The sequence below is a fragment of the Hevea brasiliensis genome, chromosome 9 (assembly GCF_030052815.1).
Source record: "Hevea brasiliensis isolate MT/VB/25A 57/8 chromosome 9, ASM3005281v1, whole genome shotgun sequence".
In the NCBI taxonomy this organism is placed as follows: Eukaryota; Viridiplantae; Streptophyta; class Magnoliopsida; order Malpighiales; family Euphorbiaceae; genus Hevea; species Hevea brasiliensis.
This window is the reverse complement of record NC_079501.1, coordinates 2,089,032-2,109,260: the sequence shown is the minus strand read 5'-3', so window position 1 is coordinate 2,109,260 and position 20,229 is coordinate 2,089,032. Positions and strand designations below refer to the sequence as shown.

The 20,229-nt window shown below is 35.1% G+C and overlaps 4 protein-coding genes, 1 long non-coding RNA gene and 1 other non-coding gene across 11 annotated transcripts in view; 3 read left to right on the top strand and 3 right to left on the bottom strand.

Annotated features, from left to right (window-relative positions):
- Positions 1-88: 88 nt before the first annotated feature.
- Positions 89-3,788, bottom strand: LOC110637067 (flap endonuclease GEN-like 1). Its single transcript, XM_021787000.2, has 8 exons — positions 3,454-3,788; positions 3,195-3,371; positions 2,919-3,089; positions 2,626-2,807; positions 2,278-2,524; positions 1,992-2,127; positions 1,272-1,756; positions 89-572 (listed from the first exon to the last, which is right to left on the bottom strand). The coding sequence occupies exons 1-8, from the start codon at positions 3,646-3,648 to the stop codon at positions 312-314; spliced, it is 1,854 nt and encodes a 617-aa protein (XP_021642692.2). The 5' UTR covers positions 3,649-3,788; the 3' UTR covers positions 89-311.
- Positions 3,789-3,895: 107 nt separating this feature from the next.
- On the top strand, positions 3,896-3,977 carry TRNAS-UGA (transfer RNA serine (anticodon UGA)). Its single transcript has one exon. It is a non-coding gene; the product is annotated as a tRNA-Ser (tRNA).
- A 1,807-nt stretch (positions 3,978-5,784) lies between these two features.
- On the bottom strand, positions 5,785-6,682 carry LOC110637015 (uncharacterized). Its single transcript, XR_002491458.2, has 2 exons — positions 6,541-6,682; positions 5,785-6,447 (listed from the first exon to the last, which is right to left on the bottom strand). It is a non-coding gene; the product is annotated as an uncharacterized LOC110637015 (long non-coding RNA).
- Positions 6,000-7,855, top strand: LOC110637014 (uncharacterized). Its single transcript, XM_021786930.2, has 2 exons — positions 6,000-6,782; positions 7,089-7,855. The coding sequence occupies exons 1-2, from the start codon at positions 6,000-6,002 to the stop codon at positions 7,557-7,559; spliced, it is 1,254 nt and encodes a 417-aa protein (XP_021642622.2). The 3' UTR covers positions 7,560-7,855.
- A 654-nt stretch (positions 7,856-8,509) lies between these two features.
- LOC110637071 (uncharacterized) lies at positions 8,510-14,782 on the bottom strand. Of its 2 annotated transcripts, none has more exons than XM_058152354.1 (16): positions 14,575-14,782; positions 14,328-14,418; positions 14,039-14,213; positions 13,843-13,948; positions 13,179-13,261; positions 12,870-12,896; positions 12,598-12,758; positions 12,391-12,504; positions 12,043-12,123; positions 11,817-11,881; positions 10,309-10,365; positions 9,775-9,846; positions 9,435-9,662; positions 9,142-9,257; positions 8,959-9,045; positions 8,510-8,773 (listed from the first exon to the last, which is right to left on the bottom strand). In XM_058152354.1, exons 1-16 carry the CDS (start codon positions 14,623-14,625, stop codon positions 8,626-8,628), a joined length of 1,662 nt encoding a protein of 553 aa, XP_058008337.1. In that variant the 5' UTR covers positions 14,626-14,782; the 3' UTR covers positions 8,510-8,625. The 2 variants fall into 2 exon arrangements, with proteins under 2 accessions (XP_058008337.1, XP_021642695.2); XM_021787003.2 differs by having other exon boundaries at positions 9,414-9,662; positions 14,575-14,777.
- Positions 14,783-14,909: 127 nt separating this feature from the next.
- Positions 14,910-20,229, top strand: part of LOC110637041 (zinc finger CCCH domain-containing protein 63-like) — a 79,247-nt gene continuing 73,927 nt past the window's right edge. Inside the window, exons 1-6 of one of the 5 annotated variants that reach the window (XM_058152356.1) lie at positions 14,913-16,013; positions 16,182-16,232; positions 17,387-17,536; positions 18,336-18,395; positions 18,838-18,935; positions 19,030-19,388. In XM_058152356.1, coding sequence (XP_058008339.1) covers positions 15,810-16,013; positions 16,182-16,232; positions 17,387-17,536; positions 18,336-18,395; positions 18,838-18,935; positions 19,030-19,057 — 591 coding nt within the window. In that variant the 5' untranslated portion in view covers positions 14,913-15,809 and the 3' untranslated portion in view covers positions 19,058-19,388. Of the gene's footprint in view, positions 16,014-16,181; positions 16,236-17,386; positions 17,537-18,335; positions 18,396-18,837; positions 18,936-19,029; positions 19,389-20,229 lie in introns of those variants that run through there. The other 4 variants (XM_058152355.1, XM_058152357.1, XM_058152359.1 and 1 more) reach the window with 4 other exon arrangements.

Sequence of the window (20,229 nt, the reverse complement as noted above, 5' to 3'; positions counted from 1 at the left end):
TTCTTTGTAGGCGAATGCAGAAGTTTGGCCAGGAGAGTAGGAAGGAATGGAACTTCCAAACATTATATATACATTTCATAACAAGGAATTGTAAACCATAATAATTTTTTATTTTCACCCCTTAAGGTTGTAAACTGCATGATCAAGACATCCCTAAACCAATACATTACAAAAACAAAAGGCTAAATTTGTACAAAAAGAAAATGGGTCTTCTATAGATCACCAAAAGCCTCTAAAGTTCATTAATATTTACTTACAAGTTACTCTTAAGCTTATACACAAAAAATAACTATTACTCTTCCCCAAATGTCCTACTTGAACAAAAGGCGGCGTCTCACAGACTTTGGATAGTTAGAACTCGAGACCTTCCTCTTTAATTTTGATCCTACACTGTCTTGATTTCCAGAATTATTAGCTACATCATCTTCTCCAGTGGCATGAACTGGTACTTTGGTGGAACGGTAAAATTCAGTTATATTCAGTTGAACAGCCCTTGACTTCACTGATTCTGACTTTCCATTGCGCCCTTCAGATGTTAAGCTTGAACATCTTCTTTTTGATTCATTCAGTTCCTGCCAGGATTCAACCACAAAAAAATAAATAACCATGTAGTGCATATAGAGGCAATCTCACTTCCAAGATCCTCATATGTGATAACACAAAACACAATGATAAACTAAAAACTTAAAACACAGTTGATATTTCAATGATCTGTAATCCAAGTTTACCAAACGACATATGGAAAACAGCCAAGTTTAAAAAGAACATATCCTCTGCTTAGTCAGGCCACCATATGGCCTCACCTCTGTTGTTATATTTATCAACAGAAACTATTATCCTCATACCAAAACACCATCTCCTCACAGCAGGCCATGTAGCCAATTTCTTTCAATATCTATTTAGTATGCATAAATTGACCATAGGATGCGCAAACGCACTTCTCTACCTCATCCACACTTCCCCCCTCCCTCAGCCATCAATATTCACTATTCCTAATTACAACTCATAGAAGGACTAGAATTATGACGACTGTACTGTTAACAGCAATATTCACTATACCTAAACAACACGACTCATTAACATGAGATATTCACTTTTTTGACAAGGGGTTGTACTTTGCTGAAATTTGAACCACAAAACCTAGCTAAGCTGGTGCACGAGGGAAACACCCGATTACAGAATATTTTGCAAAACAGTAAAAAATAAAAACAATTTAAAACACACGCGCACGCGCACACACACACACACAAAGAAAGAGAGATAAAACATACTTTCTCCTGTAAAAATCTGTCAACTGCATCTGGAAAAGCATTTCGAACAAGATCCATATTTTCATCAGTAAAAATAAACCAACATCCATCATCCACATAACTGTGAGGGACATTGTACTCTTCTAATTGTTCGACGGACATGGTCTCATCATTTTCTACAATCTCTTCTTGTTGCTTTTCCAATTCTTCTGCAGTGTTTGTATGGACATCACTGCTAACCATGTGTGCAGCTTTCTTCCACTTGATCACATAAGATTGGTGCCCATATCTTATTTTGACACGCTGAATAGAATCAAATTCATATTGTCCATATAACATTGTTTTCTCTAGCTTTACAGCAGCCTTTTCTCTCAAGTATATGGTGGACAACATAGGAAGCATCCTCAGCCTAATGTAAGATGGTTCCCAAAGCTGATGAAATACCAAGAAATCAACCAGCATATCTGTATTTGGGCTTTCCCATGATAAACGTGGGCCATCATCTTCTGTACATAGAAATAAACTCACAACTCAATATAGGATTTAAGAAAATGGAAAAAAGACTAGGTTTAAGGAAAGGAACTCCTTGTGACAGATTATGGCATCAAAGCTAAGAAACCTCATGAGGACTTTATATTGCATCCAATCCACAAGATTGGAAAATCTGCCAACTGTGTAATGCAGTCTACAGTTAATGGCTTACTAAGAAAACTGAAAAAGAAAACTCAAGAGTACAAATACCTGTAAATTTTCCATGATTACAACACAAATACATTTCAATGATATCATCATTTGGAAAATTTGGCTCCATTGCGATCTTGTTACAAACTTTTATCTGCCAATTTTCATGCTTTTGCTGCTCCTTTTCTTTACGATCCTGCAATGCAAGCATCATGCAATGCTTTAAACAATTGTAAGATTAATCATTTTGCACAATGTAAAAAAGTTAAAACTGCCGACGGTGCTAAAAACCTACAGGTTAATGTAAGAGCTGTGCAATAATTAAAAAGAGAAATATAAAATACACCTTATCACAGCAGATGCAATTACATTTAAAACCTTCTGGCTTTTTTTTGCAACCCTCACCATCGCTGGTGCCACAGACCTCACAAGAGGACCTAAAATGTGCTCTTTTGCTCCCAGGATGCCCACAAAGGGAACAATGAGAAGTCTTTGAATTTGCTGAGTCTTCATATGGATTGAGCATAACATTTTTGACAAGCTTTGAAGCACCCTGCAGTATGTGAGTATTACCATTGCCAATTTCACATAATCTGTGTAAAACAGTGATTAAACTTATTAGGTAATGATATAGTTCAATACTTTCCACTATGCAAAAGAAAAAGGAAAATTAAGAATGGATACAGAAGCAAACCCATTCAATATCTCATCCTCACTGAAAGTTTGAACAAAACGAAGAGCTGTATCAACCCCAATCCCCTGCACCCCATTTAGATCATGGTCGTTTCCAACCAAAAGAGAAATGGCGATCAAGTGTTTTCTCTTCAATCCAAGACCAGCTTCAATATCTGACAATTGGTAGCATTCAAATGGTTCCTGCACACAACGAGATTCTCATGCTTCCAAAAAATTGAAAACAACCAACAAATAAAAATTAGAAACCATATTAATGTAACGATTAAATTCTAGAATAAGAAATAAATTTACTTTTGTGTTAGGCCTGAAGCATTTAATCACACATTTAGCCCCATAGAGGAACGCATCACCATCAGCTGTGATACAAGCATCTACATGACCTTCACAATTTAGCTGGGCACACAAAGCTTCAGCTTCGCCATTTGCTTTCAGAACAGGCATTCCAAACAGTTCAAGCAACTCCTACAAAACCACTTCAATGAATGACTGGAAAAGTTCCACAATCAACCACCACCTAGACATCCATTAATGCAGGTTAACAAGAGGATATAAAAAGACGCAACTAACCACGCACTCTTCAACATATTTTGTAAACGCCCGGTTTCTCTCGACCGAAACACCTTCTTCAGCCACGGTCAGAGCCGTGACATCAATGCCGGAGGAGCGAAAGAACCGCCCAATCCTCGCCCGCGACTTCAGAGGCGACGGGGTACCATCAACAACAAAAACTGGAAACGCACCATACTGCAAAAATAATTCCCTTAAAAAAAAATCAAAAGCGCTTGTTCTAGCAGGCATAAAAAAAAATTAAAAAATGAAAACAGACCTTGGAGAAGAGGTTGATGGTACGGAAGAAGGTGAGGCGAAGATGAGGTTTCCGGACATAGGACTTAATTGCTGTCTCGTGCTGGACGACCCAATAGGAAAGATCAACGGCGACCCGTTTATCTCTCAAGAAATCGGGTCCTTGGGGCCGGGCGTAAGGTTTTAGTAAATCCCAGAATTTGCCTCCCACCCCCATAATCAAGAAATAGAAAACTGGTTGAGCCAAACATCAATGCAGAACATTATCAAGAGAGTTTAGGCAACAGGAAAGAAGAAAAGAAGATGAAGCCGTGGAGTGGAGTAATGGCGATTGGCGAGTTTTTGTGCCGTTGCGTCATTAGTTCGGTGAATGGGCCGACAGCCCGATACGCCGTTGGAAGAGGCCTTCAGCAATCCCATAGCCCCTTTTAGATAAGTTTTGGAAAAAGATAAAAGCCAAATGGGTCGATATGTCCGAGTGGTTAAGGAGACAGACTTGAAATCTGTTGGGCTTCGCCCGCGCAGGTTCGAACCCTGCTGTCGACGCTTTTGTTTTTTACGGTTATCTATGATATATGGAAACTTCGATGTGAGACATTTCTTTGTATCGAAAATAATTTCGATATAAAAACAACGAAAAACATGAAGGAGGTGTGTAGGTGTCATTTCCCCCAATATGGAAAGTTGGAAAAGCATTTCTATGTTTGAACAAGCGTCTTTTAAAAAAAAAAAAAAAAATAGAGGTCTTCGAACCGGCCAGAGGGCAACCGCTTGGAATAAAGAAGAAGAAGAAGAGTTTGAGACTTTGAGGACTTACCCTGCAACGCAATGCAAATAACTGGCTACAAAGGTGACTGGCAACAAACGTTTCTGCCTCGAATGATGGTCACTGGCAGCAATGATGCAGATTTGGATCTGTAAGGTTCCATGCTTTTCTTCATTAATGATTGGCATTTGAGTTTTTGTAAAAATTTTCATTTGCTCTAATTAGCATTTGCCCTGGATTTGGTTTCTTAATAAAAATTTTATCTAATTAATGGGTTTGATTTTTTAATGGGTCCAGATTAACTCTGATTAAATCTTATCCAATTAATTAAAAATTATTAAATGTATAAAAAAATTCCTATTAGTTTAATTTTATTCTATGATTTTATTCAGCAATAATTTTTAAAATAAAATTTAATATTTTAACCTGATAAAATATTGATTCTTTTATTTATATTATTTGATAATATAATATTTATATTAATATTTAAAAATTTAAAAAATTTTAAAAAATTGAGAAACATTTTGATTAGAATCAAAAGATATCTATTTAATTATTATATAAATAATTAATTATTAATAATTAAAATTTAATAATTAATAAAATAATTAAAAATTATCAAAATAATTAGCAACTATTACCAAATATGGCTAATATTTAAATATCCTTATTTATTGTTGGATATATTTAATTATATATACATGTGCGTTTTCCTACACATTTTCAAATATTTTAAAAATGTCATTTCTCTAAATCTGTTGTCGCGTTTTTCTATATTTGCATTTTCCGTTTCTATATTATGTAAACGCTAAATTCTCTTTCTCAATCATAACAATTTAAAATTAATAATTCTTTAATCCATGAACAAATTTCTCATAAGTTACAAATAATTTTATCTAATATAATTAAAATTTGCTATTGACATATTAATAAAATCAACAATACTAACACAAAATCAACCCCGATTTCACAAGCAAATTTCTGTTGAAGCCGGGAATTTTGTGGCAGTCTCTAAAATTCGAGCTCTCAATCAGAGAATTGAAAGAAAAAAAAAAAAAAAAAATCACACATGCTTTGCCTCGTTCTTCTGCTCAAGGGGATGTAAGTCTCACCAACAGAATTCAGGATATCTTCTCCAGGCATGGAGATTTTGGACGCATCAACCCCACTTGGAATTTCGTCCTCATCAAACACGTCCTTGTGTAGGAAGCCATCATTGTTCTTGAACACAATCTCTTCTCCGGGAGCCACAGAGAAGGTACTAGAAACAAAAGCCAGCGAGCCATCACCACCTCCAGGGAAGGAGATGGCGATTGAAGGATAGGTGGTAAAGAAAGAGGTGAGGGTAAAAGGTTGATTTATTATTATTTTTTAAATCAAATCTAGTTCTTATATATTATAAAGATTTTTATGTTTATTGAAGAAACTTTATATTATAAATTAAATTTCAATTAAACATGAGAAACTTTCTCATTAAACACAAATTCTCGTTCCATAAATGTTTCACCCTTGAATTTGAGGTCCCAGAGACAACATTCAGTTAGCAAATCCCAGAAAGGAAATGATAAAAGATGGCGAGATCACTCGTGCTGATACGCTTACATTATCCTACATGTGACAATTTACAGAATGCTAATATGAATAATTGCACCTGCTTTTAGTTCTCTGGTTAATGAATGTTCTAAATCATCCATGCATGCTGATTACTGAGACCAAAGAAAATGTTTAACCATTAATGAACATGCATATTCTCCTATTTAGAAATTAAAAAGAAAACTAGAAGCATCCGCGCTTCCACCTGTATGGCTTCTTCTTCATGTGTTGCACGAGCTTCTTACGTGGATATCCCAACTGGCCAGAAGTTACCTCCCTCTTTCTTCTCCTCCTCCTTTAAAAAACCTCACTCCTCACTTTCCATTTCACTCTTGCCAACTCCATCCCTCTGTAGTATATTTCTCAAAAATCAAACAATGGGTTCCTCTGTAGTATATCTTCCTTTAGAGCACAGTCCTCGAATGCTCAAAGATTTTCTCATTCAGCATGATTCAAATTCATCCTTCTCTAGCGAAAATGATCTTAGTGCTGAAAAGCTGCTTAAAAGTCGTTCAAGATCACTCTCTGCATTCCAGGCTATCATTAAATCAGTCAAGAACATCCACTTCACTGCTATCAAATCTCCATCAATTCTACCCAGAAGCCTTTCTCGAAGGCTCTCTAGAAGTAGAAGGAGCGCATACATGGATAGTGAAACTGAAAACAAACAAACTGAAATCAAAATTACAGTTACCATCAAAGACATCGTACGGTGGAAATCATTTCGAGACATTGTAGAAGAGAAATCACCTCCGTCGGATTTGGCGTCCTCCCCACATCACTGCACCACAACCACCACCGCCTCTACGCCCTGTAGCAGCTGCAGCAATAATGGATCAAGCTGGTGTGACAGTGATTTCACATCAGAGTACGGTAATTTTGATGAGTACGGTGAAAACGAAGTTAGCAAAGGATATTTACGGCGTGTCGGCGAGGATAAGGACTCAAAGGAGCAGACAACAAACTACACAAATACAGCAGTGGGGCTCAAGGTGAGGCATTATTTAGTACCTTGCATCTTCAATTAGATTTTTGTGTCTGCTGGTGAGGGTCCGTCGATGTCCTGAGTGGCTTACTTCCTGGTTTCAAAGTCGGTGATGGTGTCTTTTAGCGAGATTTGGTTGACCTTGTTTGTCCTGTACGGCAGCTGCTTGCCAAGACCGTGTAATTTAGCTTTTTTTTTTTTTGTCTTTTTCTTCACTCGTTGCCAGTAGCCACCTATTTTTTATACAATTTATGTTCTTTCTCTGATGTTTTTTCTGAGTAAACTATTGTAATTGTTATTAATTTGATTATAGGAGAAGGAGAAGCAACAGCCTAGCCCAGTTTCAGTAATTGACATCGAATTTGAAGAAGATGAAAAGTTAAGATCATTTTTTGATGTAGATGAAGAAGAAAAGGATGGAAAAGAGACGCACACCAGCTATGAAGAAGGAACTAGTGAAGTGGAAGAAAAGGCATGTCAATTACTAAATCTTGTTAAAAAGACCAATTCAGTCGTGGACTGCAGATTACTGCTGGATTTCTTTCGATGTGAATTGAAGAATCAAAGGAGAAATGATGGGTTTGATAGTGAGATGTTAAGCAGAGTAAAAACTTGGATAGATGGGGAACAGAGCCTATGGATTGGATGGGATAAGAAGCAGGCTAATGTTAGAGAAATGGAGAGGGAAGGGAAGTGGAGCAAGTTTGAAGAAGAGGAAGAAGAGGTTGCTTTGGCAATTGAGAATGGGATGCTTGATGAGCTACTGGTTGATCTGTTCTCTTGAATTTTGATGGATTGGCCCATTCTGCTACGGTCCAAAACGCATTAAAAGAACTGGAATGAAATTGGGCAAGACTAGAATCTATGGAAGAGACTCCTGTCTGCATCATGCACTGCCCATCAGTTAGGCAGCCGTGGCCTGGGCTGAGATTTTGTAGACGCATGTATATAAATAAAAAAAAGAGAGATGATCATAGAAATTCCTTATTTTTCTTAGCAACTTAGCGGCGGTCATTACTAACGTTGTGACTGCATAATTGGCATTTGTTAAATACTATAAATAGTTTCACGTTATGCTGATTTGGATTTTCCTTCAAAACTGACGCATTTCAATATTATTCAGTTAAAAATCTAATTTACTCTGACTTGATGTAGTAGCTAAAAACATATTTTTTATTTACATATTCAGTTTGAAATTCCCACTCCTCATACCCCTAACTAAGAAAAAATTGACCAATCTAATCCAAATTAACCTAAACTCTCTAGATAAAATATTAATTTAGCCATTATACATGGTATCAAGGCTTAATTAAACACAAAATAATTATCTCAAAACAAAACACAATTAATTACTATGAGTAAATTGAAACTGAACTTTAATAATTAGCTCATTTTAACACATTTTTATCCGTGAAATACAAACACCACTTGAGCATGAATGGAACATTTTATGAATAAGAAATAGATTGTATGAGAGAATTTGACCCATCTCAGCCATGATGCTCTCTCACTTGTTGTTCTTTAATTTAAGGGTAAGGCACTTATGTATAAGGAGTTCAATTCTAATTTCAGTGTTGTCCTTTTCTTATTGCAATTTGTTACCTTCTTTTTTTCATTACATGGCATCCATGACAAAAAATAAACAAATCCATTTACACGTCCTAGTTCGCGCATAAATCCTAGGTTTAATCGTATACATGCATAAAATGGAAAGGGGGAGAAGACGAAAACATGCTCGTGAAAGATCATTAAATGGAGAGTTAATAACAAAGTTTGGAGTTCCAAGAGCTTTAACTGAAGATTGAGATCCATAAAAGGCAAGGCATGACGTTGAAATTCAAATGGTTCATTCAGTTTCCTTCATTCAAAGAAAATTGCAAGGCATGCTCTGCTTCCTTAAGGAATAATCTGGTGAGTTCCTTCTGCCCTCGTCTATATACTACACTAGCCCATTTGTTTCTGCTCACAAACTTGAGTTGGGTTGAGCCACTTGCTAAGCTGTTCAATGGACAAGAAACACAATACAATATATTCAATTCCCATGATTCAATTCAAAGAGATAGTTTCAAAAAGGAAAAAAGAAGAAGAGATGACAGAAAATTAAAAAGAAGCATAACTTTCAACCATGGGAAAATGGTACGAGCACTGAGCAGGAAGAAGATCACTAGGTAAAACTGTACTACCTTAAATTATTGTCAGCACGTTGGGCCTTTTCTAGCAGCTCAGAATCATAGCCCTCTGTTCCAGAACTCTCTTCAAGATCCACCATCCTTGCATGCAGAAAATTAAAGCAAACATGATAAGAATCGTCTTAAATTGCATACATTATATTTTTTCTATATTATAAGATAGATTCCAGTGGTTACTTCGTTTGAAGAAGATCAAAAAGCAATTGCAAAGCTCCAGAATCCCCACAGGCCTCCCATACTGCTGCTCTAACTTCTGTATCTGTAGGTTGCCTTTCCCCTTCAGACCCAACAAGCTTTAAAACAAAAGAAAAAAGTTTTTATTGTGGCGAGGAAATAAAGACTGTAAATTGTATATACTGCACACTTTTTTAAGTTAGCTTATCAAAACCCCCCACATACTGTTCTATACGTATTTGATGAAAGAAAAGAGATTTCAAGAGAAACTAAACCTCTTCAAGCAATGAAGAAACCTTATATAGCTCATCTTCCTGCATGGCTATGGTCCTCAATGAAGTTAAAAAATCCTCAGGAAAGACCAACTTATTTATGTACGAGGGCATTTTGCGCTGGCCACTCCAACTGAAGTTGCAAACTTGATCTGCTTTGCACTTGCCATTTCTGTCATTGTTTGGAGTGCCTGCTGGAAAAAACCCATGATCCAGCAAGCTTTTAGGTAAAAGACACCGCATTTCAGCTTTCTGTGGGCAAAGCAATTAAATTATTATATAATTATATACATTATTGAGGAGTAAAAATGCAGACCTCTCCCTTCCCCAATACTAAAAAAGAAAACAAAAAATAGAAACTGACCTGTGCTTCCAGAAGCTGCATTTTGGAGTCTAAAAAGGGATCATTCTGAATTGCCTCTACAGGATAATGAACCTGCATACATTACACATGCAAGTGCCCACCTCTTGATCAGCTAGTACAAATCATTGGCTGTAATAGAAAATATGGTTCTTATATCCCTAGTTTCAGTAACCTGTCTTTTTCGCTAGTGAATAGAAAAGCAAATGCAGCAGCTGATTGCTTAGAAAAGCTTTGTATTACAAATGTTTTGCCTTGTAATTGGCTAGTGGCTGCTCCTCACAATTTGGAGTCATGTACTCTTTCCGCCCATAGGGCAAGTTAATGCAAATGAGATATTACAATTCAAAAAAAAAAAAAAAAAAAAAATCTGAAAAAGCCTCATGAATAAAATGGGAGATCCACTTCAACAACCCATATGGTCAAACAAAGTCACTAAAGCACAATTAAATATATTAAGAATCAAACTTGGTTCACAAGAGGCCAAGATAAAAAGTGATAAGCAATAAAATTCAAATTAAATATTAATAACATTACCATGAGATAGTCATCTGGATTATTATCAATGACAAATCCGTACAGGTACAGTAACTCCTGCATAAAAAATATAAGGTAATTTCTGCCACTTCCAAGGATAGTTAAACCTTAGAAGCTATAAACGCAAAATAATTGCCAGAAATATAAGCACAAATAAAGAAAGCCAACCTGTACTATAAAACAAAAAAAATATCTGAGTAATGGAAAGCGAGAAGATAGCAATATATATATATATATATATATATATATATATATATATATATATATAATTTTCTTTCAGTGCAAAGAATTAGGGTAAATATCACATGTAGTCCTCAATTTTATGAGTGTATATATATATATATATAATTTTCTTTCAGTGCAAAGAATTAGGGTAAATATCACATGTAGTCCTCAATTTTATGAGTGTTTCTATAAAAGCCATTAAACTTTAATTTATTTCATAAAAATCATTGAATTTGAATTTGATTTCATAAAAGTCACTGTGATTGAAAATTAAAGGTTTTCATATTAATTTACTGACTTGTCAATTATCTTACAAATAAAATTACATTGTTTTATTAGTTTCTTAAAAAAAAAAAAAAAGAAAATAGGATGAATAAAGCACATCCCGCTACCTTCCTCGCCGTCAAACCCCTCCCTTTTTTCCATTTCTTCCCCATCAGTAACCAATAGTTAGGTAATTTTATTTGTAAGATAGTTGACAAGTCATTAAATTAACCTGAAAACTTTTAATTTTCAATCACAGTGGCTTCTATGAAATCAAATTGAAATTCAATGATTTTTATGAAAGAAATTAAAATTCAATAACTTTTATGAAAAATTCATAAAGTTGAGTGGTTGCGTGTGATAATTACCCAAAGAATTATGGATGAAAAGGAAAATTAAGCACTTTATAGTCACTCAAATAGTAACCAAATTCAATAATGTTGGTGCCTTCACAATGAAATTCCCTACAAGGCAATAAGGATTTGGGTGGCTCATTGTGAAGGCACCAATAAGAAACAGGAAGGGTTGAGCAAAAATGTTGTAATAGTAACAGTATGTTGGCAGCAGACAGCTTAACCTAAAATGTGAAACCTAAGAGAATCAACTATCAAGACTAAAGTGGTACAGCTGAGCAACATTAATTCAGCTATTCTTCAATTGAATGTATCAAAGAATCTTCAAAAGGGGCACATCCAAAACAAAGTGAAAGGTCTAACAACATGTGTGCAACCAAAACAAAAGAAAGTATTAAGAATAAAAAAGTTAAGAATAAAAAAGATTCTTGGAGCAGGATTATCATGTATGCTAAAAGATGATCCAGAATATAAAGATGCTCCAGGCACTGTATGAATATACCATGATTACGAAGCGAATTGAGTGATAACAGCAATCATCTTGGCATGACAAAATTTCCAGAGGTGGTCAAAATATTCACAGAAAAGCCACAACTATTATACAGTCCACAATGAAAAGTTTTTGAATCTGTAACAAGGCATTTTCTCAGTGCCAAAAGAAAGTACCTCATTGCCTTTGTTCCCATAACTAATGGAAATCTCTTTCTCACTTTGGAGGGGAGTTTGTTCAGCTTTCCAATTAAGACAAGTAAAATATAATAAAGAAAACATGTAATCAATATAATCAGCAAGTTACAACAGCATAAAGATAAAGAGTTAAGACTATCTAAAACTCAAATTTGGTTTAAAGCTTAAATACAGATGAACCTATTTAAATATGAAAGAACGATACCAGAAAGAAGGTACATGGTGAAAGAAACTCCTGTTACCAAGCCAGTTCCATCAACCTCCCATGTTGCTGCCGCCTTTGTATCTACAGAGCCAGATTTGTAGAAAAGGACAATAAAAGACATAAAACCTTATAATCCACAGTAGAATTTCACATAAACAAAACAATAAGGAATAACTACAATTGTCTGTTCAGTAAATATTCATAAAAATAAACATAATACTTATTCTTGAGCAATTGTTAAGAAATTGCGACATTGAAAACAAAAATTCAAGCAACAACACCAAGAACCTGAAGTAAAATGCATAATTAATAATGAGTCAAATTTATGTAAGAAAAAAAATAGCATACCATGGTTGCAAAAATCAATGCCAGGAACAAGACCCTCTACCCAGATAGTATCCTTTTGAACTGATGTGGAAATTGCCTCATTCACTTTGCTGTTTTCTCCATGAAACTTAGATCCTGATATGAGACAGGTTGGATCTTGGTTTAACATACACCAGTAAATCCTTCAACTGCCAACCAGAAAAACCAGGGTGGAAATGATAATCTCACCTTTTTCATCCTTTTCATCGATTAAGTCTCTGCCAGAATTATATGAGATCTGAGAGTTGTTAATTGGAGAGTGACTGCCTTGATCCTCTTGAACTTGTGGGAATACATAAGAACGTGGAAAGGGAATGTTCAAAGCACGACTCCAAAATACAGAATTGGCCCTAGCATGTTGGAAAAAGTGCAAGATTGTCCAACAACAGTAGAATCACCATGAATGCACTTAATCAAGAAAATAAAAATATCAAACAAGGAGTAATATAGACGATGCCCACCAAAGGAAATCTTCAAAACACACCTCCCTACAAAAGAAGAAATAAAAAATATCTCAAATTTGCAGATAAGCGTTATCCTTCTTAAATCATGCTACATGCAATTTACAATAAACATTAACTCCATTGGTGAGGAATGCAATGCTGAACAGTGATTGATGATGTAAATTAAACTTGCCAAGTAATAAAGATTCAACTTCTATTGTGTCCCTGTTGTTGATCACTATGATAGTCTAATTATACTCAAGAAGGACGAAGGAAGAAAAGGCATGTTTGATAGAGAGAGGGAGTGAATACCAACTTGATACTCACCTTTCTGAATCCCCACTTAGAATTAAAAGTTTCTGCACCAAACCCTTTACTTTGTCATCATACAGAGACAGCAACTTTTTCTTCTGTAACATAAATCCGTCTTTGGTCACATATGCTGTGCAGTTAAGTTGAAAAAGCCCAATCAATTAACTATCATATGCATCAATGCCATCAATCATAGTGAAGTATTATGAGGAGCCACATAGAAAGAGAAATGATTTTTAAAGTAAAAGATCAGCCAATTGAGATCCATGTACATCCCATTCAAGCAAGAAATTACTAGTGTACTCTATTTTAGCTGCATAGGAAGCCCAACTTGCTTCTATACCATATAGTTATTGCAAGTCAAACAAAATGTTAGAGAAATGAATAAACACTACATGATTGTAATTTGTAAATCATATGTTAGGATATGCAACTTGAATTGCAACACTACTCTATGCATCATTCTCTGTGCAAAGCCGTTATCTTGGAAAAAGCCAATAATGTTGGCCATCCATTAGAATCGCAGTGAAAAATATTGGGACTGCTAAATGGCGAAATTCTAAATAACACCATCACTCAGCACCCATTCTCCCCAGTGGTAAAATTGTATAGGACGTTATACACAATCCGGATATACAGTTTTCTGAGACATATAAGGCAATAGAGTATTTATGATTACCTGCAAGTCAGTTGCCCGAAACAAAGTTGTCCCCTTCAGCTCCAATAGCTCCTCATCAGTAAACCAAAGTGGGTTTCCGAAAGTGGTAGGAAGCATATCAAGGTACCTGATATGATGTTTTAGCCAAAAAAAAAAAAAAAACTTACCCACCGATAAAAGGGGGAAAAAATATAAGGCAAATGCAATAGATACATACGGTTTCCAAGAAGAGTTCTTTCGAAGTCGCTCCAACGTTAGAAATAAAATTATCAAGAACCTGTCATCCACTTCTCCTTCTTCAAACATAGCTCTACACTCGGGTCCAATAAGAGGATCTTGCAAAACTCTCATGGGAGTTATAGCTAAATCCAATGGAACAACAAGCAGAACGTCTGACAAAATTTCCAGAATCTATTCTTTTAAGATAACGAACTTAAACCCACCAAACAAACAATTAACCTACGCAAGTAGAGATTGATGAAAAGGGTGATTAGAGATTCAATTACCATCAGAGACATTATTCGACGGAAAAATACCAAAGCCTTTATTTGGATCACAGTTCTTGATGCTGCAACCTCGCAACTCAACTTTATTCGCCTGAATTCGAATCCCAAAGATTGAAAGAAATGTAAAAGAGGAATGAATGCCAAAGAAATAATCTCTAACAATAATAATAATAATAATAATAATAATAATAATAATAATAATTTAATACTAATTAATTACTAAAAAGGAGCGTAATGGGAATTGTACATCAAGCCACCGGAGGAATCGTTCAAGTTTTGCTTCTTCTGATCCCGCCATTGTTGAGTTACTAGCTGAGTTGATTGAATTGTGTTGGTGCGTCTTTTTTTTTTTTATAGAGCTACAAGTAGGGTTTAAAGACAGGACTCAGGAATTGGATTATTCTTAAAATTAATAAATAAATATTAAATTTAATCAACTTTAGAGAGTAGAGATACAGAAACAAGGGCAGCAGAAAGGAGGAGGAAAGAAGACAAGGGCATATAAGTAATTACATAAATATATTAATTAATTTTAAAGACACCTTTATTCGTATGGCGGTATGAGTTGCGATCCCCTATAAATGTAACCAAACGCCAAGTCCTTTGCAATCGGTCTGATTTGTCGAAGCGCAACATTTTTTCTTTCTCATTCTTAACTTCTCTCAGAAGACTTCGAATTGCACAATACATCTCTCCACAAGCTATGATCTCCAAGGGATCAGTCGCCATGATGCTCAAATCCAGTTTATTTCTTTGTCCTTGGTCGATTTTTAGGGTTTTCTTTTTAGATTTTCTTTTATTTTTGGTTGCTTTGGCTGGAGGATCGGCGATTGGATATCCAGATTTTCGCTTTTATCTGGTTATGGAGTTTGGTCGTTTTGTTCTTTGATTGCGGCAATTGATGGATTTTCATATAATGGAATCGAGTGATATGTGGATTTTATTGTCTTCATATGCTTTCTCTGACCGGTTAGGGTTTAGTATTGATCGTGTTCTTGGTGTTAGAGAAAACTGATTGGGCCGAGGATGTGGATATTGATTTGTTAGATCATCTATATGGTATGGTCTGTTCATTCTACTATTTTGTTTTGTCTTTCTAGCATGGATGAGAAGATTCCGACCATTCATCCACGACTTGGAGGAGGACCTGCGCCCAGCAAAGTTGTTTGTTCTCACTGCAAGATGGGGAATTGCAATCGAAACCCCTGTAGGTTCATGCGCCGAGAATCTTCACCTCCTAATATTTACCTAAGAACATCTGAGCAACCCAATGAGGAGCTCTAGCCATGGCCTCAAAAATTCATTGGCTTTGAGTGATGGATCTGAAGTTAAAACTGCTCAGAATAGCACCAATCATGTTATTAAGGATCCAACTAGGAAAGCGCCAATCCTAGGAATTCTTTGGCTTCAAGTAATGGAGGTGGTGGGTATGAATATAAATGCTCTTGTGAGAGCTCCAGTTCCGGCATTGAGGCAGCGAATATGGCGAAGATAAAGCATCCTCTAATTCATCAGTTCTCATTGTTGAGGATAATGCTTCTGAAGATAAAACTATTAAGAGCTCAAAAAAGGCATGTGAGCAGCGTATGTCAGACAAATATGTTAAAGAAGATGGGTGCCATTCTTGCATTCATGGTCTTGTGGGAATTGGTTTTTTATTTTGGCAAAGCTCAAGGGCATACTCAGTTGATCATTTTGTTGAATTTTTCTTTGACTTTCTAGTAATCCATTCCTGTTTTTGGTGCAGGCTATTATCTGTGTTTTCCTCTACATGCAAACAATTTCATGTGCTACGAGTTAATCTAAACTTATGAATGATTGTTTCAATTTCATTGGTGACTTTTTGTATGGCAGGCTGTTTCTGGGATTGCACTCCCTTCAAGATCGGACAAGCTTTTTTTTCAGGTAGTAGTGAAGGAACAGTACGTGTTTGGATTGCTATACTAGTCAATCAACGAGTGTTATTAATCTTATTGACAAAAATGGGGCTTTAATCAGCGAAGGCCTGTGGATATTTGTAGGCTTGCCAAATATTTTTAAGTTTAGCTCACATCTGACTTGTAGTGCTTCATCTAGCTTGGTTGGTTTTCTATGTGATCTTGCAGGCATGGAATATTGAGACAGCTGTTGAATTTAATCTTAATGGGCCAGTTAGACAAGTTTACGCTATGGCTTTAGTTGATGTTGTTGATATGCTTTTTGCAGGGGCGAAGATAATTGCATATATAATTTTTTAAGTTGTTGACATATTTATCAATACAAGTGGGAACAAGAAGGTCCTTTCTTATTCTTCTAATTATGGGTAATTATCACATGCAACTGCTCAACTTTACGAGTTTTTCATAAACGTCACTAAACTTTAATTTTATTCATAAAAATCATTGAATTTCAATTTGATTTTACAAAAGACACTGTTATTAAAAATTAAGAGTTTTAAGGTTAATTTACTGACTTATCAACTATTTGACAAATAAAATTACCTAACAATTGGTTACTGATGGGGAAGAAATGGAAAAAGGGAGGGTTTTGACGGCGAGGCAGATAGAGGGATGTATTTTATTCATCCTATTTTCTTTTTTTTTTTAACTAATAAAACAATGTAATTTTATTCGTAAAATAATTGACAAGTCAGTAAATTAACTTGAAAACCTTTAGTTTTTAATCACAATGGCTTTTATGGAATCAAATTGAAATTCAATGATTTTTATGAAAGAAATTAAAATTTAGTTGACTTTTATGAAAATACTCATAAAACTGAGTGACCGCATATGATATTTAACCTCTAATTATTGATCCCTGATTGTGGAAATTTTGAGTTAATGCATTAGGTTTTTGCCATAGTATTATTATTTGTTGTTCTTAAATTTAAGGGTGAGGCACTGCTATAGGACAAGCTTTTTGTGTGCCCATACCTATGGTTTTTGGAAGTTGCTCTCTCATCAGTGGCAATTTGTTTAATTGTTATGTTGTCTTTCTTCTGCATGATTTTCTTTATCAGTACCACAAATATGATCTCCAAAAATGAAGAATTCAAATCCTTTTCTTTTTTGGGTTTGCAGGATGGTATCATTTTGGCTTGGAAAGGGAGTACTGAGAACCCAAACCCTTTTGAGCTGTCCTTATCTTTGGAAGGTCATACCGCTGCTGTTATATGCTTAACCGTTGGAGAAAAGAGGCTATACTCTGGTTCTATGGACAATACTGTAAGAGTAATGCTTGTAACCTTACTATTTTATCCTTTGTGTTGCGATTTTGTATAGAAGATAGGTCTGATACATTGGGATAGCCTACACATTGCTAAACATATGACTCAACACTATCAATAAATTAGATTAAGGCAATAAATTGTAATCATGTGAACTTTTGAAGCCGACATGTATATCTTTTGTATTGTATATGATTATGAGTGTATTGTTTTTGCCCTATTAACTCAGTGAAGTTGTTTTGAGGAACTGTAGTTTTGTATATTAGGTTTCTTTTAAATTAAATTTGTATATCAATAGTGCCTCCGAGTGATATATGGAAGAAATTTTGTTTCTTTTACGATTAGTTCTTCATGTTTTTCTTCTATATTTGATTTCTAGATACGTATGGTTGATTTTTTGTCATCATTTTTCCTTTTATCCCTCGATCGTCAGTTTTCCTTGTATCCCTTCATGTGCAAGAGGAGATGTATTTGTCTGTTTGACTCCACTCTCACCCTCCGCATTTTGTTTTTGTTATTTTTCTTTTAGGCATGGGACCTCAATACTTTAATACACTGAGTGGTCATAATGATGCATTCATCGTCAGTTTTCCTTTTATCCCTCCATCGTCAGTTTTCCTTGTATCCCTATGTGCAAGAGGAGATGTATTTGTCTGTTTGACTCCACTCTCACCCTCCGCATTTTGTTTTTGTTATTTTTCTTTTAGGCATGGGACCTCAATACTTTAATACACTGAGTGGTCAGCATGATGCATTAACATCTCTTATTTGCTGGGATCATTATCTACTGTTTTGTTCATTAGACAAGACCAGCTACTGAAGGGGGCAACTTGGAGGTGTTCTATACACATAATGAGGAACATGCAAATTATTTATTTCCAACTTCCAAGTGTGTATTGTTGTGCATATTTAAGTAGATTTTTTTCTTCTTGAATCTTAGGGCTGGATCTGTTTGAACCTTAGTTGCTATGTTATGACTGACCAAGTTTATTTGATAATGCAGCCCCTATATTTTATTTATGCTTTTTTGATAGATTTAATACATGTGCTTTTTTTTATTTTTTGTTTTAGAAAAAAAGAGTTGTACCCTGTTTTAAATATTTGAGTCAAATTAATTTTATTTTCTTTGATCTACAAAGATTTTATTTGTTAATGGGCTATGGCTCTAAATATTTGAATTGGAAGCATCTATTAAAAGTGCGGTTGTCATTCTTTATGGATCTTAGTTATTTGATTTCTCATCCTAGATTTCATAGTTATTTTATTTTATTATTTGATTGAAGGTAAAATGTTTATTTGTAACAGGGTGTTATTGCTCTTTGTGAGATGCCTGATGCAGAAGCAAAACCAATTTTGTTTTGCTCTTGCAATGATGATTCTATTTGCCTGTACGACCTACCATTGTAAGTACACATTAAATGACCAATAGCTATTTGTTTGAACTAATCTTTTTAGCGTTGGCACTGATTTATGAAAATAATCATTTTTCTTGTTTAGATTCAATGAGAGGGGCAGGATTTTTTAAGAAGAGAAGTGAGAACAATTCATACTGGTCCTGGAGGTCTTTTTTTCACTAGTGATGGAACAGGAATGATAGACATTTGGAAATTGGCAGAATCACATGGAAGAGTTATGAAAGTAGCATAATATCTCTATAACTACATGCCTTGCAGAATTTGGTCAATCCTATTTGAGTTCTTGTATATACAGGATACAAAATAGTATATGTAAGAATTCATCTTAAGACCCCATATTATTAGTTGTTGGGGTTTAGGTATATGTTTTGCTATTGTAGATTTTGGAGGAAAATTCTATTATTTATCCTCTCATTTTTTATGAAGCTGATTTTCTTTTCATTTCTCCCTTGTTGTATATCCCAAATGTTTTCTCATTATGATTCAAGAGGATTTTATATTCCCAAAACAGGATGGTTCTGAATGATAAATTGTGCAGAACACTAGTATATCTTCAGTTTTATACATGGATTTTATCGTTTGGTAATTGATTCCATTCCATTCAGAACCTACATAGATATTATTATACTATAAATATCATTTTACTAACGGGAAAAAAGGAATAAATTGACCTTTCTTTCTTTTTTTTTTTATAAGATACAATAAAGTGTGCTTTTAGACAATTATTTCACTAAATTGATCTTCAATTATTCACTGCAACAGGATAAATGGCATACTTTAGGCTTTAGATTTTCTGTCGAGGGAAAGGTAGGTATTTCACAAGTCATGTGTCTTAGAAATTAGCCGAGTCTGTACTCTCTGAAACACGAAATCAGCCACGCCACAGGACTAGTCATAAGTATCATGGAATTATCAAAAAGAAGCTACAAGAAAATGTAAGATTACAGGAGAAGCACAACTTCGAATTTGAGCATTTTACTTAGAATCAAGAATAGAAGCTCATTCCTGCAATGCTTAATGCTGTTATAAGAAGGCACGGCTTCCACTATTATCCATTGGCGCATTCTTGTAATGGAGAATCGCATCATCAACCAAACCCCATTCTTCGACCCATTAAGCCTTGGTGATCTCCTCTTTTGGCCAAGCACGCCTTCCATTGTTCCAGAGCTAGAGTTTTTTTCTTCAACTGGATGTGGAGAGCTGTACGAAGAGAAGATGTAGCCTAGAAAATCGATTATGCCTTTCAAGAAAATCCCGTCTAACAGAAGTGGAAAGCATTTGT